Here is a 27,949-nt window from a genome sequence, read left to right as displayed (position 1 = left end):
TTGAAAATCTCAAAACTTTTTCAGCGGTCTCGTTATGATAATCAGGTACTTTTAGCATCTAAACAGCATATGTGTCATGTTTGGGAAAAAGTTTGGGTTTTTTATTCCCGTAATCCATCATATTACATTGACCACTTTTACCGCTACTTGCCGACTGAATTCACAATTTTTTCATCTGGAAATTATTTTAGCATTAACAAAAATATTTATTTATCAGTTTTAATAAGAAATCACGGGAAAAATCGGTGAAAAACACAAGAAAACAAAGCAAGTACAAAATGTCGTAAAATGCGGTGTATTGTGTGCAAACACCGATTTTTCGCATTTTTTCTCGGTCCTCGTTCGAAAAAAGTTGCATAATTATGCCCAAGAAAACAAATATAGATATTATTTTGAAAAATTCAATCAATATTTGAACACATAATCAAAAAACAAAAATCGTTCCCTAAATGAATTTCAAGACATTATCGATCTGATTCTAATTCTTCAAATTTCAAATTCAAATTTTTCTTCAAATTTACAGGCCAATTTGGAATCAAACCTCGGTCCAACCGGTAAACGACTCGATTATATAACATGGCATCAACATCACATGTATATGGCAAGAATGCTGAGTGAAATGAGTACAGTAAAACGACCCGATGGATGCTACATCGTAGATCAAGAACACTACCAAATTGTGTCTGGATACGCAGGAGGTACTGTAGAATTATAAAAATGTTTAAATAATATTAATTCATGTTATTGCAGAGCTTCTTCCGTCAAATTCCAATGTATGCAACTGTGGAATATCAGTTGCACTTCAAAAATTGGAAAATAAATCCCACAACGGAATGGATTGTATCATATACACCTCAAGTTTTCCCGATTGTAGTCACTGTTTGGAGAAGATTTTGAATTTGAAAATATCGAAAATTTGGCACTGGAACTCGCCGACAACAACAAAAGAATTAAAAATTCTCGAGATGCTTGAAGCCAGTTCGATTCAATGTGAAAAGTATACCCCAACTCGAACGATTTCTATCAACTTTAACAATTGACTTTCAAAAATGCAATGCTCAAATTTTTTTTATTAATTTTCAAACAAAAAACATTTTCAAGAATAACATGACATTATCAGTGTAATAAATAAAGGCATTTCTCTGTAAAAGTGTGTCAAGGCGATGTGAGTTGGTGGGTGGAAGTTTGTAGTAAAGAGAGTTACAAAAAATTGTTCATGTAAAGAATTTTCAGGTTCAGGTTCCAGCACACCGGTAATAACAAGAATTTTTGAAAGAGTATGAAATATCCAGTATTCTAAATGTTGTCTAACACTCCATGGTTGCCATTTTCTCACGCCTTCTCGCCAACGCAGCTTCCAAATCATTTTTCGCCGGGGCCATAGGTGAAGCTGATTGCAATTTTGTTGTGTCAGATCTCTTCGGAGGCGGTGGAGGTGCTTTCTTAGAAGTTAATGGAGTACAAGGCTTTGGTGGAGTCACTGGTGGCGGCATTCTCATCACAGAGGCAACTGGAGGTGGCGCTGGAAACTCTTCGTCCGAATCCGATTCTTCTTGGGCTGAAATAATATTTTATGGGGGAAATTCTAAATAAAAAACAACTTACGAATCGTTGGGGACGAGGTGGAAGCTCTTGATACTCGACGGAGCACATCTAGAGGTGCTCTTTTGATTGTTCCAGTCGGTTGCTCATCGTATTGAATCTCTAATTTCGCTGACGTTCGAGATGGATGAGATTGTTGGCAAGAGTTTACTGAAATTATATCAAATTGAAATTTGAGGATTTCCAAAAAAATACCGTATTTCTTCTATTAATATGGCTGCAATACTATTTTTCGATGGTCTTCCCGCTTGCAATACTAATAGGGAGTGCAAGACTATTAGGGAGTGCAATACTAATTTTCAGAACATTTTTCTGACTTTGAGCTTACTATTTTTTTCTGAAAAAACTCGTATCTTATGTAAAAATTCAGAAATTTTGATTGCAATTGCAACAAAAAGGTACAATAACTTCAATTCCATAGAAATTTTACCAAAAATTTGTTGCAAAGTAGGCAAAAAATGTTGTAAAAATCTCAAAATTAGTGAGGTAGGTTTGTACCAAAAAAAGTAGACGCAAGACTATTAGGGAGTGCAACACTAATAGGGAGTGCAAGTCTAATAGGGAGGCCATATTAATAGAAGAAATACGGTAGTTAAATATTCTTACCTGAAAAAGAAGCTGGTGACTGATTCCTGACATTCACTGATAAAGGATGCGTTGGATTATTCATCATATGAGAACTCAATTGAATTGATGAAGCAACAGAAGGTGTACGCTGATGATGACTCAAACTATGTGGAACTTCAGAAATAGCAGTTGAAGATGAAGCAGCAGACATACTTGATGCTGGTCCAAGAGTTTCTCTTCTTATTTGGCAAGCTCTTTCGTAGTTCTCAAGAAGTTCTGCTCCATTCTTAGCTATTCTAAGTGCAACAAGCCATTTCTTGAATGTCATCTCATCCTCAGCACAAATATATTTAATAAATTGACTTCTCTTCATTTGCAATGCAGTCAATTTTATTGAAATACACCAAGGAGTCGGTGATTTGTATTTCTTCTCCCATCCGATTCCAGTATAAACTTGATTCGAGTGTAAATTCATCAGACATGTCAAATCTTTTGTTGTTGGTTTCTTACTCTTTGGTGCATAATACAAACCACTTGGTCTTAACACGAAATAATGTTTTTTCCATGATTTTCTTCCATCTGATTTCAAATATAAAAATCCTTCCATCTCTGGTGGTACTACTGGTTCACGGTGGAAATATTCACTGACAAACTTTTGTTTCACATCGATTGTCCATTGATCTCCAGACGGAATTTCCATGTGATCAGAAGTTTTTGGAGTGAGGAGGTAGAGTTCAGGACGAGAGATGAAGGCGTACTTGTCCGGGCGACGCATGAAATAAAGCTTGTTCGGTGAATCTTGAACCCACATTTGGATATTCTCAACAACCTTCTCGTGATCTTCGTACACTCGTTCTAAAATTAAATTTTCCATTAGATCTTCCACTAAAGTTTTTTATATTTTTATGCCTCTCTAGCCGTGAAAAAATTAGAATTTGGGAAGGGTTGCAATTTTGTTGTTGACAAAGTAGATCAATTAGTTATCAGTGAACCATCTAGATTGATATCTCAAGCACATGGTAAGCCTGATTTTTGGAAATATGACGTCACAATCATGTTAGGGTTAAATTCCTGTGAAGTACCATGAGTGACGTCATATTACCAAACAATGAGGTTATTAAGTGTGTAAAATTAGATTTGCAGGGCGCTTTCAGGAAAAGTATTTGCCAGCGTGTAGGTAGGCATGTATCACGCACATGGAAGCTTATATTAATTTTTGAGACAAAACTCAGAAAGTAAAACATGAATCATAACATACTTATATAAAGTTCGGGGTATTCCTCCACAATACAATGGTCTTCCATTAATGCAATATGATTCTTCTCAGCCAACTGTTTCAGAGTCTGAAAACCAACATATTAAAGTTTCTTTTATATTTTCAAAAATCCGCTTACGTCTGCAACAGTCCATCGTTCATCAATAAGCAACTGAAGTGCTTCTCCGTCTTCCACAAAAAATTTCACAAAAATCTTGGTCACCTTGGCCTCCTTCATCTTCTCAAGAGCCTGACGAATCTTCTGAGCTTTTGCTTCTTCTGCATTTAATTCTCCATTTCTTGGTGAGACCTGTAATGAGTAATGTGAGGTCAAATGCCATATGTTTCGTGGATTCTCCCTGCTGCTCAAAAAATCGCTCAACTGTTATGTTTTCATCTAACTATCTACATTCATTCTTGATTGCGAGTAACTTTGTTTCTATTACCTTCAAAGACATCAAACACTTAAGCCGCCTATTGTGGGTGGAGTTAACCTGTCCATTATTAATTGAACACTGCAATTGTCGATGTAACATTCGCGCGTTCAAGGGAAATAATATGGGAGAACAAGAGAATTAGACACCTTCAAGACGTGCCGCACTATTTGATGAGGAAAAGGAGAAAGCTCAACGGCAGTGAGGTGGAATAAGAATCTGTCTGTGATATAGGTTCGTTTGTGACACATTCCAAAAGATATTTGTTTTGGTTTTTACTAGTTCCAGAAAAAAGGCGTAGCGATCAGGGACATGCGTCTGCAAATTTCGGTATGGTAAAATGGGGAATTATGTACAAAAATAAATATGGTATTGCTTGATTTTAAATTTTGAACAGGGCCTGAAAACTGAATGGAATTTGGCAAAACCTACTTTACAAAGATTATTCTTAGTGTAAGAGCAAAACTTCCAGCTAAAAAATTGCATAACCTTTTCGAGCATTTGAACAAAATCTTTTGTTATTTTGGAATATCGAACCGAAATGGAAAGGTTTGAAGATTTGCCGCACAACTCTTGTGCCGATGTTAATTTGATCAAAACCACGGTAGGGAGTTTAATTATATCAAAATTGATTTTTAGAAGTTCTGTAAACTGTTCTTCACTCTCTTGTCAACCTCGCTAATCACCTGTTTTGTGCCCCTTAACCACTCATCAATCACTAACTAATGAGAGAACATCGGTGGGTCAACTACTACAACTTGTTTTGTGTATTCATCCGTCGTTGCTCTCATCAGTTACAAGTATCTTCACAAGAGTGTGTGTAATACTATTCGAAATCTGACCTGAGTGGGGCTCGGAGTGTTCAGCGAGTCGCGGCACGAGTCGTTCGATGAGAATGCCGAATTACGGCATCTGTTATTGGAGGATTCAGTTGAACTTGAGTCACCAAATGCAGAATCACCGTCTGGAGAAGAGCATGATGAAGCAGCTGAGTTGATGGAGGTTATCTGAAATTGAAGATTATAAAGTTTTGGAAACATAATATTTCAAATTTTCTCAAGGTGCTTATCAAAAGTATTTTTAAAGCATTTTTCATTATTTTCACCTCGTTTGGCAGTTCATGTATGGTTACCATTAAGAATATTGCCAACTGACAACTTGGTTCAGAAGCTGGCAAATTAGGACTGCCTCAGATTAAACTTGGTTGCAATCTTAACCACGTTTTGTCCAAGCTTTATCGATCCTTGAATCAATTTCAGGTTTAAAGCAAAATGCTGAGAAATTCCGGTGCTGTAGTTATAAAAGCTGTGTTCCAAAAGCCCATACATGTTCCAAAATGCACTAAAATGTCAGTACCCTATTGTTCCCATACCTGTAACCTATATGCTCTAGGTCTCATTCAACATTTTGCTGCTCGTTCCCTTACCCTTTTCACCAGTGCTTTATATGCCATGAGAATAGGAGGGTGGTGACCTTTTTGTGACCCTTATTCCTTCTGAGTAAATAAACATGGTGTGAGGCTCAACCCTTGCTCAAATAGCTTATGTACATGGTTCCGATATAGGTGTCTGCTCATTTGGATCAGATGAAATTTTCGGATAAAGTATAAGGTATGTGGGTAAATGTGAATCTCAACGTGATATCACAAAAATCTTAAACAATTTCAAATTGAATGGTTCTAGGTGTGACCTATTTTATGACACAGTACCCCCTCTCTGTCCGGATATCAATTTCCTTTCTATTCTTTCAATGCAATATGTCACTTCTTTTTCCTCTTATCCCAAACAATAAATGCTGTCCTTTTTGCAATGCCATGTGTTTTCTATTCATGATCCTCCGATCCTCTCTGTTTCTTCTCACAATCCAACCATATGCACAAATGTACACAAAGAATCCTCTCTTGTACATGATCATCAACATCATCAGAGAGCATCATGACGACTTGTATCAAATTTCGAGAAAGAGAGAGAGAGCAACCAGTTGGAGCTCAGGAAGGAAAGCAGAGTCTCGCCACAGAAGACAAATCAAATTTCTTGTGCAAAAGGAGAGGGGGATTGTGAGCAAAAGGCGTTCGTATTCACTTTATACAAAGATGGGGCTGAGGTCTGCTGTTCAGAGGAACAGAAGAACAGGATGTTGATTCAAGTATAAACAAATTGGAAGAATTCATTTTCTATGGTTATGAGCATTCTTTAAAATTTGAAAAAATAGATGCCAAAATTTCAAAACTAGGAAACGTTATATATCACTTATACTATTTTTTCAAAATTTTCAACAAAAAATCACAAACCTGATGAATACCATTCTGATAACCCAAATGATTATTGTGATGATGTAAAAGTTGAGGTTGTTGTGGAGTTTGGTGATAAGAAAGAGCCGGTGGTGGAGGTGGCAGTGTGGATATTGACTTCACATTTTCCCGGCTAGAAGAAGCTGGAATCCCGGACACTCCTGAAAAATTTAGAGTTTGAAATTTTGTAAAAATTGCCATCTCGTAGGTTTTCTGGTGTTTCACATTTTTAAATTTAAATAAAATTGTTGGAAGTTCAAAAAAATTCCAAAACATAAAAATTACCAAGTAAAAGTTGATCTCCACCATTACTAGAGTTGAGTTGAGTTTCAAGAGCTTCCAATTCTTCAAGAAGTTCATCCAACTGCCAATCTGCGGATTCTGAAAATTCAAACAATTATTATCATAGGATAATACTCTTTGAATATAATAATTATTATATTAAAATTGTTCATACGTTTCTGTTTCATATACGTCTCATATTGCCTGAAACCGGTCCGCCGTCGATCGTGATACATTTTAGATGTGAGTGTGCGCTTCAAGTTTTAAAGTTTTTTAAAATTTCTTATCAAGTCTTTAAAAAAGAGGTGTGAAAAGAAGAAGTGTATACAATAAAACAGAAGAAAGCATATATTGATGGAGAGAAATTTGATACGAAATTTGTTTCCAATTTTCAAAATTTTTTCATCGGAAGAAAATAGGGAGAGAAACTGGAGAATTATAAGGAAACCCATAAAATTAGCCGTGATTTTTCAATTTTTCGTTATTATTTTATGTGTTTTTGCGTCAATTCTTATCATATTATCAATAGGACGCAAATAATACATACGCAAGGCACTAATATCATTAACGTTATCAGGTGATAAATATTATGTATATTGGACAAGGAGGGGATTTCTATTTTTGAAAAAAAATAAATAGAAGTAGTGCCTAAAAACTATATTTTTTTTTGTACAAATTGACTAGAAACTAGAACATAGATATTTAATTTTAAATTATACTTTGCCTAATTTACATGTCAATTATTATCAAAAAGAATGTCAATTTATCAAAAAGCATGTCAATTATTATCAAAAAGGGACATAGTCGGGGTACTGTAGTGGTATAATAGTGATACGGTAGGAGTACTGTATGATTACGGTAGTTTCAGAAAAATTAGTTTTCAGCCCCAGAAGTCGTGGGCCGCGCCGGAGGTGCGGTCCACGGCTGGTAACTTATATTTACGATGCCTAAAATGGCTATGAGTCTAGAATACTTTACCAATAACTATATTATTTTGAGTGGTGTGTATTGAAAAAATAACAATAATTACTGGTTTTGAATGAAAACAAAGTTAATCTCTGTGCATCATTTGAAAACCTCATTAAGCTGAGAAGAATAACAGAGAAAAGTAGTGGTAAGAGATGATGGAAGAGGAGGGGACACACAAATAATAGACAGGTGCACAGCTGACCGATGAGAGAAATAGAGTGACAGAGGGAGAGCAGGAAGAGCCCACAAAAGTAGGCGGACAGAAGCGATATAGATGAGGTCGAATTGCGACAGATTGTAGATAGAACGTCCACGTCATTAAAAGAAGCTAATTAATCATATTTCCAGATCAGGCTTCTGTTTTCAGTAAAAATTTATTTTTCAAAATTTTGTTGATTTTTTTTTGAGCTTTGATATTGCCAAAACGTTATCCGCCGTTTTCAACAAAATTGTAATAATATTTTCAAAATTTACTAAATTTTCAAGAAAAATGCCAATTAAAAAAATCTATGTTGTACCAAGCACAAGACTTCATACTGGGCATGTGGTAGGCGCAAATGTAAGGCTTGCCTACCTACCGCAAAAGTCTTTACTTAGAAACAAAAAAAAGTCAGTTTTGAAATTTCAGAGACTAGAGCCAATGCCAGAAAAATTTACATAATCTTCTGACCTAAAAAGCAATAAACTCAATACTGTTTGCTTGAAAACCGATGACCCGAGCCCAAGAATCGTAAAAATCAATAGATAACAAGAGAATTATCAATTTAACAATCAACTCTCACCTATCAACTAACACGAAATGCAATTAAATATTTGATTTTTGAAAGTGTTCGATTAATTTGTACTGAAAACTGATTTTTTGTTACCGTTGAGCTATGAAATGTATCAACGACAAATGTATGTTCTCATGATCAAGCACACACTTGACTATTTCACCTAGTGGAAACAATTTGTCAGGCTCAATTGCTCATACCTGACCTCTAAGCGGTTACGCAACAAATGATAGGTACACCAAGGCGATGACGTGGCAGAAGGTAGGACTGAACACCGCCAGCTGCCATCAGAATTCAGAATAAAGCAAAGGAAAGAAAAAGAAGAAGGCCGGAAACGATGCTAGGAAGGACAGCTTGCGTAACACGGGATCATTGCGTTTGGGTTGAGGCAAAAAAGAAGAAGGAAAAAAGTGATGAATCGGTTTCTTAACAGATGCATTTGTATTTGATTATATTATAGATTAGCAGTATTAATGAGGTATTACACTGATGATTGGCGGTCTGATTAGGTAATAACGTAATGGGTACAGTTTTGGAGCATGTGGCAAAACAGTAATGGGTACGTTGACATTTTTGGTGAAACTTAAGAATACCAAGAAATAAGCCGTCAACTTAGGACAACGGAAATTGAAATATTTTTTTAGCTGATAATGTTCTGAAAAGTAACAAAATACCAAGACATACGTTTCGAAATCGGATTAATTTTTAAGTCTAAATAATATCTTAACTATTTAAAAATTTTGGGTTGCAATTTTTAAAGATGCAATTTAAAATTATAAAAAGGCCTAGGTTTTAGTTTATATTCAGAGACAATGTTTAAAAGTTTTTGGGAACAAAAGTGCCTTGGGATTAGTACTCGAGAACTTTTGACCTGATGAACCAGAGAAAAAAGAGAGATATAGGAGAGAATGAGGCCGGATCGGCACCTTTAAAAAAAAAGAAGAGGCGACAAATGACCAGCATACATTAGATTTACAACCACTTTCTGTCACCTTTTGATACGAATTGAGAGTGTTCCTAATGGGAATGGTACTGATCGGAAATAGAAATTACTTGATCAAATGAATCATCGGGTTTTTTGTAGTGATTTATTAGGTAACAGATAAGTCAGGGAAGTGTTGTTTGTGACGACGATTCGAATAAAAACAGAAGATTTATTTCCTAGGATTTGATCGCTTAAAAGTTGCCGCAAAGACCGAGTAGGTTGATCAAAATACGTAATCCGAAAAAATACAGTATTTCGCAAAGATAGAATAGATAAGGAACAAACAGAGCATAAAAAGATTACGGGAATTTTACCGACAGAAAAATCAATTCTTACTTATCAATATAATTCCATATAAAGAATAATTTTTGTGGCAAGTTCCAGCATTTCCCAAAATATAATTGAAATTGCTACACTTATTCCAAGACAGTTTTGATTTTATTACACTTGGGTTAAAGTCTGGATTCGGTTATTTTTTGCAAAATCTAAATGAAATATTAATTTCTAATTTGAAATGAGAATACCATAAAAGATGTCAAGAGTTTGAAAAGTCTATTGTTTCCGGCCAACAGTTATGTCAACACACATATACACGTGTACAACACATAAGGTTCGAGAACAACGTGCCTTGTTTGTTGAAGCTTCCCATCCTAAGCTGTACAGGAATTCAAAGAGAGTGTGAGTGAAAGACAAATTTGGGAGCGCCAACAACCCGAGATAATACTAAGCAAAGTTATGATGAATATGACACTTTTGAAGAAGAATCGGGGGGTTCAACCATATATAGTGAAATTGAGACGAACTTCGTGAAAATGAAACTAAAAATGGAGCTAAATTGGAGAAGAAAGAAGAGGGCAACTAAGAGAGGGATTAAGAAGTCTAAAGATGAGGATGGGAACGGAGTTTAGTCAGGATGGGAGTTGGGATTTCGAAAGTTTTTTGTGTTTTTGTAGAGTAAAGGGATGAAAGCTCTCGCGGTTATCGCTTACGTTACAGTGACCAATTCAGACTCTGCTATTCAGATGATATTATGAAAAAATTGTTGACCTAAAATTTAGATATAGAAAATGATTTCAGAATGTTTTCTCTATATTTCATAGATCAACGAATAAGTTAAAAACTTGACCCAAAAAACCTATTTTAAACAAATTAAAAATCGCTAGTATAGTATGAGTTCGTAAATTCGTAAAGCTCCTCATTCTCTTCTTTTCGTTCTTTTTTCTTGCTCGTTTCGCACTATTCTACTACTCAGAATCCAATTCTCATAAATCACACCGACGCGCCGAGAAAAATAGATCAAAAGTGAAAAAGAGCGAGAGATTTTTCTCGCTGACTTTTTTTGCATGTTTTTCCAATTGTTCCATTCTCAACTATTTTCCGAAATTTCGGAATGTCCATTCAATCCTATATATATTTGCATATCAGGTAAAGAAACAGGATAGTGTGAGAAGAACTATTCGGAAATCTTTTGGCATGACCACTACGGAAAATAGGAAGAAACCGACGAGGAGTTAAATTGGAAATGAATCGGAATGGAACGAAAAGTGGACGAAAATGGGGGAATAAGAAAAGAAATCAAATGACATTAGTCAAAATGGATCAAACAAAAGGGATCACACGGATCACAAGTAACCGTTTTCTTTTGGATTTTTTTTTTTAAATTTAAAATAATCCAAAGCTCAAAGCTTTAAATAATTTGAGCAGGAGAGGCCGATTGTCATAATGAAAAATTCCAAACAAGTTTTTAATTTTTTTGAAAAATAACAGTTCAACCTACGAGTTTCAAAATTTAAAGTTTTAAAACGTTTCAAAAAGCTAGATGTTCAAACAAATTTGGCTTTTTTTTTACCTATGCATTTACCTATGCTTTGCCTGAAAAATTCAAAATTGGGCACTGGTGATTTTTCACTTCAAGAAAATGTTCAATCCTAATTCAAGTATAGAAAAACAAATAACTGATTTTTGGTATTATTTAGATTATATGTTTCAGGTAAACTCAGCATCCAGTCAAGCTTAATCCAACACAAGAAACACTACCAGGTTTTCAAAAACACGGAAACACATTTCCATTTTCTATATTTTTTTCTCAGTAGCATAACAAGTAATCTATCAAAGAAACTAGAATTAGGTGAAAACAGAGTGAAATGGAAAGTGTTTTCTAGAGTCCTAGTTTTCACTCAACGTGCACCAAAAGCTCACATTCGTGCCACACGATTGCAATAATAATTTGTCACTTTTTATAGCTAAAGTCGTCGGCGCGTTTTGATTAAGGGGGACGTCTATAAATTTTGTTTCGGGGAATATAGGAACAGGTGCTCTGTTAGTATGATCTAGGTCAAAGAGAATTGAATTTGGAGGGTAAAAAGTGAATACCAAGAAAAAACAGAAGAAGAGAATAAGAAGGTAAAGGAATGAAAAAGGACAGCTGTCAACAAGGGGGAATATATCGAAATGAAATTGGAATAGATAGGTTTGCGGAGAAATAGGTGGAGACATTTTGGGTTTGGAATTTGGCCTGAGCAAAAATTGATCTGAACTGAGCCTAGACGTAACTTGCTTTGTAAGTGCGCGGAAAATCCACAAAACTGTCCACTTCGGCATGTCGTTTAATTGAAAAATAAAAATAATTTTTTATTGAAAACTTCCGTAAGATTCTGGAAAACTGCCAAAAATTGTGATTTGTAGACAAATTTTCGAGAGCAATTTTTTTTGGCAAATAACAACTTTCAGCTCTTTTAGAAAGTTCCAAACTAATTTTGAAAAGAATGAAACTAATATTTTTATATGCTTCTATAGCAGTATTTGATCAAAAACGCTGATTATCAAATATGGTAGTTTTACAGATTTTCAAGTACCCTGGCACAAATGTATTATAGAAAAATTCTTCTATCCCGTTTTGAGTTTGAGTTGACAAAAAAGGTTTAAATTCTTCTTGAATGACCAAACTTTGAAAGTGAGAACTATAGGAATCCTCTTTTAAAACCAAAATTTCATAGATTAGTTTTCTATGACAATTCTATTCTAAATCCTAGGTCATAAAAAATGGTCTAAGGTCACAACAATCTGTCTATGAGAAATCCGGAACAACCTTCACAGTTGTAGATGGTGTCGTCGGCAATACACCATTTCGCACATTATAGTCCGCCATTATACAGTGTCTGTGTCTCTATGGAACACCCTGACTTTTAACAAAAAGCCGCCCTTTGAAGAAAATTGACTACTGTACATTCCTAACAAACACATTGAAATCCCATTACCAGGAAGGATAACGCGGGTGTTTCGGACCGATTTCAAGCAAGATTTGAGACATTTGTTTGTGAAACAATAAGACAAAATTTTGAGAAAGTTTGCAGACAGTTTATTAAGATTTCCAAACTGGAGTGAAATTTTTATACAATTAAAATTTTTATGGTTATTGAAAATGTCTGGAATGTTATCATAATTTATTCAAATTTTTTAAAATAATTTTTAAAGATTCAATCAGGTTTTTTTTATAATTTGCCTACTAACTTTCCAAAAATTAACATTGTATAAAGTTTTCAATAATAAAATTAAACTAACCTTTAATATTATTCATACTATATCTAACAGTGTCGATTGGTGGTTTCGGTGGAACCTGTGGTCTGGCTCGAATCTGCACCGGATAAGGATCCGGGAAGTCGTAAGTGTCCATGGTGACAGACGGCTGAAAATAATAATAATTTGCATAAAAGAGCACAAATCAGAGGAGAAAGTGGAGACAAATGAACATCAGGTCAAGAGGGTCCTTAAACAATTTGTATTATGGTATGGGTACTTGATTAGTTATGAACAACTAGGAGAACATAAAGAGAGGAGGCGTATTGGAAGAAAACTAGAGCTTGCTGGTAACAAGTTCATAAAATTGAGCATTTCCCTGAAATATCAATACATTTTTGTTGAACAAGCTAAATGCTAAAAAGTTTGGAGCAATCATTTTCTAAAAATATAATGTTCACTTTCATAAACATCGTGTTTTTCTGAACAGTCTCATCAATTGGCACCTTTGAGAATTAGTTATGAACAAGGTAATAATTGAGTGGTAGAGTAGTAGTGTAAAACATAAAACAGTCTCTGTCTACGTACGCTGTTGAGTACTTTTGTGTGCTCATCTCCGCGCGGAAGCTCTTCCACCCAAACTCAAACATTCACGGAAGGATTGCGCAAGCCGTTATTTGTTTCTCTCACTTTCTCTCTCTTTCTCTGGTAAATGGATTCTTCCGGAGACCGCGGAAATGACAACTGGATGACAAGGAAAATGATAAGAGGAGGAACGGCGCAACGTGATCAATCAAACAATTTTTGATCCGATCATGTTCTCGGTGATACCTTAGATTGTTGAAACATAAGAAATAAGATCCTATTGAAAAAAAAATCTGAGGATTCGAAAGAGGAAATTGGAGTTGGGTTACTGCAATTGATATTTCATTTTTTAGACGTAAAGGCCGTTTTTTTAAATTCTAATAGACAATTTAAAGCCAAAACTGTTTCAAAAATTTTAAAAACATTCAATAAAGCAAAATTCGAAATTCAAATTCCGAGACAGCTACTAGCACCATTTGATCTGAAAGTTGACTTTCCAAATTCAAATTGATCCGGTAAAATTGAACGATTTGTTCTAGAACTAACATTTAAATATTTTCAAACTAAATCTAGACGTCATCGCATGAATTTTCAACGCCTTCCAAAGAGGAACTAGTACAATAAACTAGTACTATACTCCTCTAACAACATTTTCGAGAAACCGAACGGCTGAGAAAAGACGACTGACGTTCTATCGGCAAGATAGGAGAAGAAAGAGACAAGAAAAAAACAATATGTTTCTTTTCGTTTTCGTTTCGACACATTTTCCCGCGTAAATGTGTTGCTGTGAAAAGGCGAAAAGATGCTGATTTGTTTGAAAAAGGCGGAGAAACGAGGTTTTCTTAAGTACTCTTACAGCTTCTTGAATTTTGCTGGATTCAGTGAAATTGTTATTTGAATATTAGTGCCAAAAGTGAAATTTTTAGAATATTTTAAGAGCTCCACAGGAAAATGTGAACCCATGCACTAGGAAAAATGAAAGAACTTGAAATGAGGAGAAGAGTGGAGCATTTGGAAAATTGGCAACAATCTAGGAAATAGACACGACGTTTCTTTGGACCCCCCCCCCCCCCCCCCCAATGTTATTATTACTATATACTAGTACAATTTCATTTACATAGACACATACAAAGAGAGAATAACGTCCCAAAAACAATATATTTTTCTTCAGTTTATTTCTCATTAAGTGAATGTTCGTGTCTCTCTTTTGCTCAGAAAAAATAGAAAAAACACGAAAGAAAAGTAGGAGAAGCTACGAAAATAAGTGTATATTTATTGAAGACAGAAAAACCAACAAAAGTGGAATGATTTTGTTTTGGTCTCGGTTTTGATTTGTAGTTGTTATTTACGCATGTCAAAATTACGTTAAAATGTAGAAGCCACTCCTACAATGTTAATATTATCAACTATTCGCTAAAAATTGAGGGTTTTGTCTAAGTTCTGAGCCTAGGGCCCTGTTATGAGCAAAACTTGTGTACCGTGCCCGATTGCACAGCGTTTCTGTAGACCTATAGGTTTTCACATTTTTTGGCTGGTACTGTAGCTGATAAAATTTGCACGCAGCAATTCTTAGGACCCGAACCCGTGCTTATGAATAAAAATTGTACTAAAAAGTATCAACTCTTATTAAAAATCAACTCACGAATTAACATGATAAACTTTACCAAAAACTTAGAAGGTTACCAAAACGTTTAAAATTTGATTCCACCCTCAATTTGTTTGCAAAATCAATAGATAAAAATTGCTGATAACCTGTCGGTGTCAGTAGGAAGAATATTTCTGTGATAAGTGATAAGGCCAGTTGAATCATAAAATTCTGAAAATGACGTCGATGTTCGAGACAAACATAAGTTTATTTGAATATTTGCGAATGAAGTGAACATCGTGTAAAATTGAAGAGTGATAATGGATAATGATGTTGATAATAATGTTAATATTAAATTTTTAAGAGAGATAGATATCGGCGGCGGGGAGGAAAGGTTTGAGATGATAGAAAATTTCGTGATATTCAAATTAGATAAAGATCTGTTGAACATGCATGAAATCACAAGAGACGCAGAAATATCAAACGAATTGGGACATTTGTTTGCATAATCAACAGGTGATTTGATTTTAATGACGGGCGGTATGGAACATGATGATACACATTCTTTAGATGGGAATCATCACACGCCTACGCACAAATCAAAATGGAATGAAAAAAGAAAAGAAACGAAGGAGAAAAGAATAGAAAGGCAAAAGTTTTTTGTTTGCATTTGAAATGCAATCACTTTTAAGGAAAAGTGAGAGACAGTGCTGTGTTTGGAAAATGGAATAGTGCCAAGATTCAAGAGACATAGATACCAAAAGCACACACGAAAAGACCTGCCTGTTTTCCATTTCACCTCAACCAAGAAACAAGAGCAAAATGAGTAAGAGGCTGGAGCCAAGGTGCCGCCTGCTGCTCTATGGAACCCCATGAATGAGTAATCTCAACAAGAAACCGTTGAGGCGGATTCTAAAGAACATAGGAAGTGTTCCGTGACGTATTGCAGTTGAGATGAGTCACAAAGGAATGATAGACACGCAATGGAATATCCATATGGAAATGTTTAGAAATTATAGGGATTTTACGATTGTTTTATGATCTATATATGTTTCAGATCAGCTCAATGTTTACTTCAACAGAGAACAAAGTGTAAAGCTTGCCAAGTAACTAAATTAAGTTAAATTTTTTAAAATTTGAACTCATAAGCTTTAAAAACAAAATATTTGTTTTAATTGGAACATAAAAATTGTAGAACGTTTTTTATGACTGACTGTAGAGATGTAGGTTTAGTTTCTTAATTTTTCAATATAAAACTACCTAATTGCTAAACATATGTGAGTAAAATATGCGTAAATTTACATTGCAAAATGCCAGAACAAAATAGGCAGTAACCAGGCACGTACGCCTGAAGACATGACTGTCTGCCAACAATGAAGGTCCCAGTCCTAGTATAACTTTTTAGCCTCAAAATGAAGTAAACATGTTCTTCTTTTAACAAAACTTACCGTGGTTTGACATTCGCCCATTTTTGAAGTTCTATGCAGATGATGATGATGGATTGCTTGTCAAAAACTGACCAAAAAAGTTGAACTACACCAACTTTTTGTTCCACAAAAAAACCATCTAATTCAAATGTTTAAAATGTATAGGCCAGTTGTACCAAGTGGTACCTGGTATCGCACCTCGTAATGTTTCACAATTCGTCATCAATTGAGCTCGGATCGGAGCCATATGAATATTAAATTAATCGAGAGAGAATAAGCTCACTTTATTTTACGATGAAGCTCGATAATAAATTTATGAACAAAAAATGCTTGGTGTAAAGTGCAAAGAGAACATCTGGAGGTTGGATAGAAATGAGGGATTTACGTTTTTGCAACAGTTTTTGTAAAAAAACTATAAAAAATTGGAAATAATTTAAGAAATACCAGGGCAGCTTAAACCGAAGAGATTTATAATCATGATATTTGAAAAAGAAATACAGAAATTAAAAATACTGTTTTCCAGATTCAAACGGATCAGATTGAAATGGGAAAAAAAGGGGAAGGAATGGCTTTAGGTGGGCGAATGAAAAGGGCTATTTGGGAATAAGATGAGGGCACACCCAAAAGAAAGAAATGAATGAATAAGATGGAAGATACTATCAATTACCAGCTCATAAATCACACGATTTAGTTCGAGGTTAATTAGTTTGAGATTACCTTTCTGAGACATCATAAATTAGAAACAACTGATGAGTTTTTTTAAGGAAAGGGATGAAATTGTTGGCTTCGAAGATATTCGAAAGTGTAAGAAGTGTGCAAAAATTTGGAGCTTGAAGAGTTATGAGAAAACTTTTTGGACCAAACTGTGGTATCATGTAGAATTATCAAAGCAACTGAAATAAAAGTTTTAATCGTTTCAAAACTCAAAAAAACTATGTTGAATAAGTACAAGTTTGCATTTAAAAATTGATAAAGCTATGATTTTCCCAGAAAAAATACTTTCCTTGGAGTTTCAAACAGAAACTTGAAGTTGCGGATTTATTAAATAGTTGAGAAAACAATCTCCAAAAAGTCCAAATAAAAAAAGAGAGAAGCAAGCTAATGTACGGGTCATATGGCAAATCATCATCATCATGATTTTCTATGAATGATGATCCTCTTCCTCCTTCTCCTTCTTCTACAATCCTATTACGAGAGGCGGCCCATAAACCGCCACAGCTTATCGCGCATCATCTCTTCGTTAATTGGATTATGGCATAAATACATACAATCGACAGAATGTGTGTGTGGGTGATACCATTTCAAGGCAATGAGAAAATTATTTTTTTGGTTGACAATTGAAAAAAGTTTGAGTTATCACATTTGCGAGCTTATGCCAACACGGTAAAGCTGAGTTTTGAATAAATTTTAGGTAGCTAGACATTTCATACAGAAATTAGAGACTAAGTTACTGAAAAATATTTAGCTTTATTTTAAATTACAACTCATTGGAAGCGGCTACTGTATCTTTTTCATAACTGTGCCTCTTATATATAATAGTGAATGGAAATAGTATATCAAGTTTATAATCAAAAAATACTACTCGTACGCATAAAAACTTGCAACCAATAACTATATCTTCCAGAAATAAAAAATTCTCACGCATACCTAAGACACTCATATTTACAAAAGAATGGCGCCTCTCACGGAGGTACACACACTGGTTGGTGAGATATCAAGTTTCAAAGAAAAAAACGAAGGTGCACTTTGTGTCTCATACTCTCAGGTATCATGCTCACACTCCGGAAGCATTTTTCTATGAAGACAATAGTCCTCCAACAGTAATCGTAAGCTCAATGAGAAAGTGTGAGAGAAATTCGTGGATTTCTTGGCATGCCTCCAATCAGTGAAGAGAATTAGAGAATGTGTGTGAATGATGAGAGTGAGAACATGATCAATCAATTGGAAGGAAAGAGTTGGCACAGATATTGAGAGATTCAGGCAAATTCTTTTATCATTTTATCTCTCTTGTTCTCGCAAGAGCGCGCGGGAGAGATGCTTCCGGTCTTGAGCTCTTTGCGCTTACCGCAGAGTTTTCGCGGATTTCCGAGGTATTCGAGTGGTCAAGACACACCTTTGAAATATGTGAATTTGCAACAAAAAACCGCGAATATTTTAGCAAAATATCAAGTGAAAACTTGCGAGCGTGACAATTTGTGAAGCTCAGAAACTAGAAAATTGCGACAATTTTCACATGAGGCTATGGAAAATACATTTTTATTAATATTGGCAATCGGAGAAAGAGATATTTGAAAGCTGATAGTTTTAAAAAAACTAATTTAGAACTGTACATCAGAAAAACGCTCATTCTTTTGCGGAAAACAAAAATTCTCCCGAGCCCGTAAAAGAGCTGCAGATTTTCAATTGTATCAGAAAATGCTCGAAAATTAATTCCAAAACTTGATAAACATTTTTCCAGACAAATACTTTAGATGTGTAAACCGAAACTAATCTGAGATCCAACCAAAGTTGAGAGGAAAAGTTAAATGAAGCGGAAAACCGAGAAAAAAATCCGAAATTTTTGAAACTTTAAATTTGAAAAACTGGTGTCAAAACGAGTGAAGCGGTCAACAATGTGTTGTGGTGGAAGTGCAGATGCAAAAAATCTTTCTTCATATTTTTTCTTGGGGGCTCTTGTGAGACATGTGGTCAAGAGGGACACAAAAAACGACCCAGTTGGGTAGAGAGAGGTCTCGTTGAATTCCAACGGCCAATCTTCCCGCTTCTTCGTTTCTCTCTGCGAAACGGAAACATTTTGGGTCCGCGTATGTGTTGTGTGCTCTGCGTGCCCATCTCTTACACACTATATCAAATGGGTTTTGGTTAACGGGGAGAAGCATCAGAGAGGGTGGCGATGTCGAATGAAAAAGAAGGAGCAGGGCGGCAGCTGAAGAAAAAAGATGGAAGATGTTTCATCGGCGCCCGCAATCGCCTCAGATGAATCGTGGTGTGTGCTCCAGTCATGACGGAGATTGATGGAAAGAGAGAGAAGACGACGAAACAGAAAACGAACACTTCCTGGCGCCGTGCCAATGAAAGAATTATTGGTGGTGGTTTACACTTCATCCCATTCTTATCTCAACTGGAACACTCACTAAATTTAACATGAGATCCTAAATTCTAATCCTGCTTTGAGATCTAACTCAAGATCTAGATCTAGATCAGGAGCAAAAGCTCAAAGCAACAGGCGATGAGTTAGCAGTTAACATATGGTCTGTCCTCATTGGGATTGAAGCCTAGTTTCTTCAGATTTTAACTTGACAAAAACAACTAAAACTGAAGCTGCTTGATCTCTAGTGGCATTTATTTGAAGTGCATTTCAATGTAACTTGTACTCGATTCTGAAAATATTCTTTAAAAAACGGTGCCGGACACTGAACTTTTTTCGTTTTAAACTAATTAAAGATTTAAAAAAATCTCAAAAGATGGTACCAGGCAGTATGCCCTTTCATCAAATTATGATCTAACGATCCCCCAAGAGCCCCAATATCAAAATGTCATAAAGAATGAACCAACTGGTGGATCACAACTGTTCGTTTTACATTCAAACGACTACTCATCGTGTCACTTACTTATCCCCATTGAATCTCACAGACGACTGGCTGGCTGTAACACTTAATTTCGGTTCTCTCGGTTTGTGTATACACAAACTTTTGTTTTTATCACCAACTGACTTGGGAAGTGGATGGGAAATGAAAATTAGATGAGCTGGATCAAAAATTCCATGTGTTTAGTTATTTTTCAGGTGGGAAAATGAAGCAGAATCACATTTTAAAAATCGTAGTTGCAGCCATATGTTGAATTTTCCCTGTTATTGTAAGATGGAAAAAAAATACTAAACGAATATTAAAAAACTAACGTAAGACAGCGATTTTTGGAACCTTTGATAATTTTTAAAAAAATTAAATGGTTTGTTTTCCTGGGTCTTTTAATGAAATTTAAAATTTGGCTCTCAAATATAAATGGGTAGTATGAATAGTTTTGATTGTTGTATAGGAATCTAAATGTTGTATAGGAATCTCGAGTTGGAAATTTGAAATATCTGGGTACAGTACTTTCGTTTTTTCTAAACAAAACAAGGTAATTCACAAAAGGAAAAAGCCCATACAAATGTGTAAATGACTATATACGTTTAGTGCCCACCCAAGAAGAAAAAAGAAAACAAAAAGAAAATGGGACACAGAGGAGGGTGTTTAAAAATTGATGAAAACAAATTTTTGGGTGGGAAGGCGAAAATGGGGATGGCGTGCGCATGTTTTACGAAAAATGCAACAACGAAGTTAGAACAAATGATTGGTGCACATGATAGAGAAAATATGAGAAATTCCAAGAGGGTGATGATGAAGCTTGGATTGAAAGAAGACAAAGAGAAAGAAAAACGAATAGAAGAGGAGAGGAATGTCTTTGTGCTCATGCTCTTCTTCTTTTGACCACACATTCAGGAAATTGACGGATGCACTTCAAATTACTTGAGACTCTAAGACACTTTGAACTTTTCAAATAATTTTTCAAATTCTTCAGAATTCTGACTGTAGCTTGCATCAGTGCATCCAGCATCAGAGGGAAATTTGAGTAAACAGCCAAAATAGACCCAGAATTAATTCAATGAATACAACTTTCCCATCATAAAAAATATGAGTGATAGGACCGGAAGCGAAGCATATCCATTCAAAAAGTATTGTACTGGGGGTGTCTCTAACCTTTTAGGCAGACAAGGTCATAATAGTTAGATACGCAGTGCTGGGTGCTGAACATACAATTGTGTACGTATGAATAACCATATGACCGATGGTGAGAGAATGGGTTATAGTGGTGAAATAGGAAAGAGAGGGAGGAAGTTGAATCATATTGAAAAAGCTCGACAAACCGTGAAATATCAATCGGTCAGGAGGAGGAGATGCATTATAAATTTATTTATAGAGCGATAATGATAGTAAAATATTTAAAAAGGTTTCAGAACTGCAGGCAGTCAACTCGATTTTGTAAGTTTAAATTTTTTGAAAATTCTACACTGAAAGCAAAATTTGTAAAAAACTTTTTGAAATCAACAAAAATTATAATTTCAGCCTTAATTTTTCAATATTTTTCGGAGAGGCTTTTGAAAATTTTAAAAACCTATGTAAGTACAAGAACATTTCAGGCAAAAAATGAAAAATCAAGATGTGGGACACACATGTTGTTGATAGATTTAGGCTAATTTTAATTTTATTTTATTTGATAGAAAATAATGTGGAATATGTTTAAATAATTAAAAATGCCAAGAAGGTTAAATTTTAATTTTAAAAAAAGACGCGGGTTCACTCAAGAAAAATTCCATAATAAGCCCTCCCATATCTTGGTTCTTGTAGTACTTCAATAATTATTATTGACTTTTCCTTTTAGGCCCCAGTAGTTAATTGTAAAACAGTGTTTCAAACTATTGAACAAAAAGATATCATAAAAATCGAGAAATTTTGAAAGGTGTGCTTCCCACGAGAAGAGGATGTGACCAAGAATTGTATACAAAATTTTGGTGTCTGCGTATCCTCATAAGCTTATTATATATACTATGTATGCATCTCCAACTCTTTGGAGGTAATTAGTATGAGAGGAAGAGACGAACAGATTGGTGAACAATTAGGAGCTAAACATTTAGGATAATAGAAGGAAAGAGCAAAAGAAATGGACAAATGGTACCAGTTGTTTTATAGTTTGGTTTTTGATTTTTTGAGGGAGAATCTTGAATTTTTAGGAGGATTCTTCTGTAAACCAGGTTTTTCAAAAATTTAGTCTCAAAACCCCATCTATACAAAAAATAACATTTTCTCTTTTATTTTACAGAAAACAATCCAAATTTTGATCAGAATTGTACAGTGGTTGTCACCAAATTTTGTACATTTTATTTTGAAGACGGACGAAAAAGAACGAGACGAACAAGGTGTTTTGTTTTTTGTTTATTTTTCCTTGTTCTCCACATCTCGCCTTATGTTTTTTGTACGGTTGTGTGCATCGTCGCAGTGGCTAATTTGGGTGGAAAAAGCTACAGTTCTCCAACTAGTAGTTTTAAATTCAGGAGAACACTGAAAAAGTCAAATGTACTGTTTAAACAGAAACGTAATAGGATGATGTTCGAGGCACGAGGTTCATATGGTAAAAGAAGAATAACTAAATCTGTCAGGTGTTGATAGTTGAAAACAAGCTCCGCCTACTTAGACCCAGATCGAAAAAATAAATAGGTCAGCCAAAAAAGTGCATGGCAGGTGCTACTTGTACTTTTTTTTGCAAAAAATACATTTAGAGAAATAGTTAAGAACTTTTGTACAGCGTTTGCTCCTGATTCTTATCTGATTAGTTTCCTAGGGAACTCGAGATTGAATAATTTCATAAAGATTTTTTAATGAGATTTCCATGTAGCTCATTCACAAGATAAAACCCTTGCAAATCGATATTTCTTGAGCGCACCGGGGCGGAAAAGCGAACAAAAATGATAGAAAATGTTCAAAAACGGATGGTTTGGGGTCATAAAAGAGCGCGCGCTCAGGCACTTTCCGCCCTCAATAAACCATTTTTTGCATATTGTACTTCTTTTGTGATGCACCGGCATTCATTCTGATAATGGGTGAAAAGTGAGAGTTATTGGGACTTTATTAGAGATTTTATTTGTATGGGATTCATGCTCATAAGTTGTTATTTGTAACAAGAGTTGAGCGGCGTCAAAAATCAGATTTGAATTCTAAAATTAACATTCAGGAAATAGGAATCAGTTTCTATCAAGACTGATGGGGAAATTTGGATCTTCTGGATAGAAATGATGAAGTGTTCAAGCAGATGTTCTCTATGTCACACATAGAGACAGTTCCTGTTACGCAACACAACAGGTGCACGACAAATTGAAAAACTGCAGGGGAGGAGGATAGACATTCATTTGGAAAATGAATCTATGATAGAGAAAGAATAAATTAAGAAAAAAGATGAGGAAAGCGGGGAGAATAAATGAAGGTCGGAACGATGATGACGGGAACGGAAATGCGAATGAAACTGGAAGAAGTGAAAGAAACCAAGATGGAAGAGAATTGGTTTGTTTTTGAAACTGCTAGAACACAAATGTTATGGGATTTTTGAAGGACATAGAAGAATGAAACGGTGGTTACGGTAGGTCAGAAGAGTAAAGAACTATGCAAAATGAAACTTCAACTAACATCGGACCATTATGGGAATGGCAACTCATGCCTACTGAAGGCGACTTATACCTTCAAAACTTTGGTAATATAAACATTAGCGGTTTGTTTTCCTGGTAAAAAAACAATGTCTCAAAAACCTCAGCTTTTTGAAACCAAACAAAAGCGACAGAAAACAACTAGAATACTCAAAATTGCAACAAAAAAGAGGCGACGACAAAAACCTTAGCGGAGAGAAAAACCAGTTTTTAAAGAAATCCCGGAAGAATTGAGCATTTACATATTCAATGAAGCCCCTGTTTCCTTCTTTTTCCCAATCGGTCGGGACCTCCCTTCAGAAACAATCATTCAAGCGGAAGGCGGGTTGGAAGGAAGAAGGAGAAGCCGACAAAAATTACAGGGAGGAGGGAAAATGAACAGATGCCGGTAGAATATCAGTGGTGGGAAAGAGGAGAAGTAGTAGTAGCTTCGATGAAGGGAAAATTGAATTATTATGTAAATGATATGTGAAAAGAAGGTAGTTGTCCCTCTGTCGCTCTCTCACTTCTGTCCGAAGTACTATGTGTGGTAAAAAGTGAGAGATAGAAATGTATATACACATTGTATAAAACACAATATGTACAACAACCAATAGATATGTTTCCTGCTGTTAGTTCAGATCAGTGGCAGAAAAATGAAACTGGTTTCATCTTCATGGCTTTTCAACTTTTCAACGAAAATGGCATAAGAGGTGACAAAAATTTACACAAAAGATTGGAAAATGGAAATCAGATTTTTGAGAATCCGAGAATTTTTTAGAAAAAAAGTCAAATTAAAATATTAAAAACCGGTTTGAATGGAAAAATATTCTACGACCAATTGAAATTTTAGTTTTAATTTCAAAAAATGCACATCAACAATTTTTATAAAAGTTTGTTACTTCTGAAGTTAGCAGTGTTTAAACAACATTCAATAAAAGGCTTTTAATATTGATATTCTATGAGATGAACTATGCGGTTTTAGAAAAAGTGAGAGTAAGTTTGCTCTCCAGCTTCAAAAGTTCAAATCTACTCACCTCGAAATTTTCAGTTTTTTCTACAGGATCTTTAGATTCTTCGTCATCTGCCGTCTCAGCAATATCCTCTTCTGTATCGGCTTCTAACTCGTTCTCCTCTTCAATATTAGCACAAACCTTCGGAAACTGTTGCTCTTCGAGCACGTTCAACAACGGAGGAGGCCGTTCAACTTCGTCGAGTTCCAAATTAATAGCGTTGCTCAAAAGTGTGGACGAGGAAAGTGGTAGAAGACTTGAGAGCAGGGAAATGCTGTAAAATGAATGGAATTTATTGGGAATGCTTTCATGTTTACATAAACGAGAATGCATTCTTTAAGTGGATCAATTTGAAAAATGGAACACATCAATGGAATTTAGAAATTTGTTGTGTTTCTCTTAGAAAGTAATTTTGTTAGAAACCTCTCCAAATGGGAAAAACTCAAATATCATAGTAAATCTTTTCAAAAAACTTGTCTGAATTTTTAATTCAAATTGTGTTGTGAAAACTTAGTTTGCACCTATCATAATTTCAAGTGTGGCAGATTTTTGTTTCTATGAGTTTTTATACTTTAATTGCCTTTTTTTTTATTTGCATATATTGCTCTATTTCAACATTCTGAGGACGAACCAATGCTCGAAATTACTTAGAATGCCCATATTTTTGGAACATTTCGTAAATTACCAAAACATTGAATGTAAGTTTTTTAAAAATTGAAAAAAGGGCTTTTCTGAATCAACTTCTCTATTTTGAATTCACATTTAAAATTGAAAGAATATTTCAAGTTTCTAGAATTGAAAAGTAGATGGCACTTCATAAGAAAAGAAAGAGGAACAGGGAACAATCTGCCAACATTTTTGATGAATTGCTCCCAAACAAAGAGTGAACGACAGCATTTTGATGGACAAAGAGAGAGTCAAAGGGGTCAAGAAAGTGAACATACTCTACCATGACAAGGCTGTTCTCTTCTGGTGATTCAAAACTGAAAGGTTTGAAGCAATTCGAAACTGACGGAAAGGACACGCTCCGGTAAAAACGATGAATGAACATCAGAAATGGAACACACATGGCAACAACACGGACCGATGAACACCTGGCTAGCCACGAGGATTTGCCGGATTTTCGAGGATTTTAGTTAGTTCATAAACAAATTGGGGTTTGGATGGTGTTAATTAGAAATTTTTTGATAGTTTTTTGTAGAGAGGGCTTGAAAACGTTATTGAAAATCCATGTGAGCTATATAAAGTTTTTTCAACTTTTTGATAGATGATTTTCTGGTTAATGTTTAATCTATGACTTGTATATTTTTGTTGTTTTTTCTATTTTTTCTATTTTTCACAGTACAAAATTATTTTTAAAAAATCTATTTAGAGATTCAGGAGAAATGATATCAATTTTGGCAAACTTTCATAACTTTTAGACGCCATTGCGAAATTTTACTAATGGTTATTGAAAAATAATCGTTTCGCGGACTTGAAGTTATGTAGCTCTTTCTTTCTTGTCATTCTTGAAAAAAATTCACCAATTTTCTCCGTTTTTCTTCCAACTTACTTAGTATCTTGGTTACCTTTTCCTAGACCTCCCCGACTTTCAAACTTAATTAGACCACACTTGCAACTATCTTTAAAAATTCAGAGAATTTCACTTTCATGGCCAAGAGCAGCAATAAAAGTCAGAAAAGTGAAAGAAAAGAGAAATAGAGTGCAACACAGAAACAAGAATGGACAAGAGAACGGACAACCCATTGTTTCAGAATGTCGTTCCTTTTCTCTGTGTCTCTTTTGAATTCATACACATGTTCCATGAAACATGCTCGCGCACAGATTGAAATGAACAGAAAGAGACGAGGAAGAGTGCGAATGATTTATTCATCAATGCTCTGGTATGTTCAGAGCTTTGCAACAAATGAAAAAGAGCACAAATGGAACATTTCTGAATAATATTGATTCGTAACTTAACTTTGCTTCATAACTTTAGAACATCTTGAAAAAATTGCACAAAAAAGAGTTTTGTCTGTCGTTTGGGAAGTAGAGTTGCGTTGTGGAGACATTATTTTTCCTAGGGCTGAGTAAGGCTGAGTAATCTAGTATCCTACCAAATAATTTAGATAATTTTTTAAAAAGGCTGCGGTTTCTTTGGAGAAATTACATGAAATAAAAAGTTCTGAACACTTCAACACACATTCAAAAGTTTTGTTACATTCCGATCTAAGCTATAAGTCATATTTTTGGAAAACCAACAAAAAATTCTGAACGAAAATCCAGTAGGTTTCAAGGAAAACCGTACAGCCAACAAGAAAAGATCATAGAAAATCACATCTGGATGGCCTTCCGTTCTATTTCTTTTGCCGGATTGTCACTAAATCATCTGCGAATGATAAATGACCGTAACCAAAGAAAACTAATCAAGTGTATAGAATACGGGAAATGAGGTCATTGGAAAAAAGGCCTAACTGGAAATTAGGCTGAAGCTACTGCTAATACTAGTGTTACGAAACACGACAAGAAAAAGTAATCAATTCAGAAGCATCGCCAATAAACCAACAAATAGAACATATAATCAAGTTATCTGAATGCACGAGATAGGCGTAAAGGACGTACGAACATGCCAGCTTAGAGATTATAGGAAATTGTGAGTCACAGACAAAAACGCAAGTTGAGATAGCAATCTTTTGCTCGATGAGGGTGAAGGTCCGGTCAACTGATGACCACTAAAGATAGACACAACATACTACCAAAGCTTTATAAAAACGAATAATTGGAAAAATAGGAAAATTTGTTAGCGATAAGAAAAATTTGAATTATCCAAATGTGAATGTAAAGATAGCCTGCCAAATTTGAAAAAAAAACGCATCTTTGTGAACATTTTACAAAACTACAATAAAGATGGTTTAGCTTTTGTCAAAACATACCAACAAAAAAAACACTATAATTTTCGAAACACTAAATGTTTTATGATTTTTGGAAAGTTTTATTTTTCCGTTCTTCAAACTATTCAGTGACTCGATTTTTTTCCAAACCTTTTTTCTATAAAATAAAAAACTTTACCCATTTTCCATTTAACATCTAAACGTTTCAAATTGGCTAAGATCAAACGGCAAACACTTGAAAAGTGTGCATAAGGTAATTACGAGAAACCATTTGGGAGTCAAGTGTTTACGGACCACTGACATTTCTTTGGTTACCACAATAAGAACTCACCACTTTTCACCAAAAAGTTGATCTTCTTCGTCACTGTCAACTTCCAGATCGCATTCCTCTTCGCAACTGTCCATATTGGCTGAAATTTTGGAATTCAATCTTGAATAAATGTAACAAAAAGAAAATGGATCTTCTGAGACACAAAGTTTACCGGAAATGTACATGTAGCTTTGTTTTAGAGTTGAAACTTGAGAAGTCGTATAAGAAAGAAGGAAAAAATTGGAAGGGAAAGGAAAACTTTAAGGGGTCAAA

The 27,949-nt window shown here is 34.9% G+C and overlaps 2 protein-coding genes and 11 non-coding genes across 15 annotated transcripts; 7 read left to right on the top strand and 6 right to left on the bottom strand.

The window, feature by feature from the left end:
* The first annotated feature begins 523 nt into the window (after window positions 1-523).
* F10E9.7 (uncharacterized protein) lies at window positions 524-1,149 on the top strand. The gene is made up of 2 exons (NM_001379828.3): window positions 524-698; window positions 751-1,149. Exons 1-2 carry the CDS (start codon window positions 593-595, stop codon window positions 1,038-1,040), a joined length of 396 nt encoding a protein of 131 aa, NP_001367747.1. The 5' UTR covers window positions 524-592; the 3' UTR covers window positions 1,041-1,149.
* On the bottom strand, window positions 1,054-27,771 carry mig-10 (Abnormal cell migration protein 10; the record flags this gene model as incomplete). 3 transcript variants are annotated; one of them, NM_001379826.1, is made up of 11 exons in its annotated part: window positions 1,308-1,558; window positions 1,606-1,752; window positions 2,209-3,024; window positions 3,428-3,512; window positions 3,564-3,734; window positions 4,701-4,865; window positions 6,149-6,309; window positions 6,434-6,529; window positions 12,719-12,842; window positions 24,521-24,770; window positions 27,698-27,771. In NM_001379826.1, 11 exons carry the CDS (start codon window positions 27,769-27,771, stop codon window positions 1,308-1,310), a joined length of 2,340 nt encoding a protein of 779 aa, NP_001367746.1. The 3 variants fall into 3 exon arrangements, with proteins under 3 accessions (NP_498821.2, NP_001370647.1, NP_001367746.1); NM_066420.6 differs by lacking the exons at window positions 12,719-12,842; window positions 24,521-24,770; window positions 27,698-27,771 and adding an exon at window positions 6,606-6,687 and having other exon boundaries at window positions 1,054-1,558; NM_001382935.2 differs by lacking the exons at window positions 24,521-24,770; window positions 27,698-27,771 and having other exon boundaries at window positions 1,057-1,558.
* F10E9.15 lies at window positions 15,487-15,546 on the bottom strand. The gene has a single exon (NR_052514.1). It is a non-coding gene; the product is annotated as an Unclassified non-coding RNA F10E9.15 (non-coding RNA).
* Window positions 15,487-15,546, top strand: F10E9.13. The gene has a single exon (NR_052515.1). It is a non-coding gene; the product is annotated as an Unclassified non-coding RNA F10E9.13 (non-coding RNA).
* Window positions 16,438-16,583, bottom strand: F10E9.14. Its single transcript, NR_052513.1, has one exon. It is a non-coding gene; the product is annotated as an Unclassified non-coding RNA F10E9.14 (non-coding RNA).
* On the top strand, window positions 17,082-17,189 carry F10E9.18. Its single transcript, NR_052512.1, has one exon. It is a non-coding gene; the product is annotated as an Unclassified non-coding RNA F10E9.18 (non-coding RNA).
* Window positions 17,401-17,550, top strand: F10E9.21. Its single transcript, NR_052511.1, has one exon. It is a non-coding gene; the product is annotated as an Unclassified non-coding RNA F10E9.21 (non-coding RNA).
* On the bottom strand, window positions 17,435-17,584 carry F10E9.22. Its single transcript, NR_052510.1, has one exon. It is a non-coding gene; the product is annotated as an Unclassified non-coding RNA F10E9.22 (non-coding RNA).
* Window positions 17,923-18,071, top strand: F10E9.20. Its single transcript, NR_052509.1, has one exon. It is a non-coding gene; the product is annotated as an Unclassified non-coding RNA F10E9.20 (non-coding RNA).
* Window positions 18,957-19,097, bottom strand: F10E9.16. The gene has a single exon (NR_052508.1). It is a non-coding gene; the product is annotated as an Unclassified non-coding RNA F10E9.16 (non-coding RNA).
* F10E9.23 lies at window positions 18,961-19,056 on the bottom strand. Its single transcript, NR_101836.1, has one exon. It is a non-coding gene; the product is annotated as an Unclassified non-coding RNA F10E9.23 (non-coding RNA).
* Window positions 26,304-26,440, top strand: F10E9.17. Its single transcript, NR_052507.1, has one exon. It is a non-coding gene; the product is annotated as an Unclassified non-coding RNA F10E9.17 (non-coding RNA).
* F10E9.19 lies at window positions 27,143-27,234 on the top strand. Its single transcript, NR_052506.1, has one exon. It is a non-coding gene; the product is annotated as an Unclassified non-coding RNA F10E9.19 (non-coding RNA).
* Window positions 27,772-27,949: the final 178 nt, after the last annotated feature.

Source organism: Caenorhabditis elegans, chromosome III (assembly GCF_000002985.6).
Source record: "Caenorhabditis elegans chromosome III".
NCBI lineage: Eukaryota > Metazoa > Nematoda > Chromadorea > Rhabditida > Rhabditidae > Caenorhabditis > Caenorhabditis elegans.
This window is presented reverse-complemented; position numbering and strand designations above follow the sequence as displayed.

What these genes read in the sequence shown, in the direction of transcription:
- F10E9.7 (NM_001379828.3), top strand. Translation starts at nt 593, where the DNA reads ATGTATATGGCAAGAATGCTGAGTGAAATGAGTACAGTAAAACGACCC. An exon ending in TGTGTCTGGATACGCAGGAG is followed by an intron (nt 699 to 750) that starts GTACTGTAGAAT and finishes ATGTTATTGCAG; the next exon opens with AGCTTCTTCCGTCAAATTCC.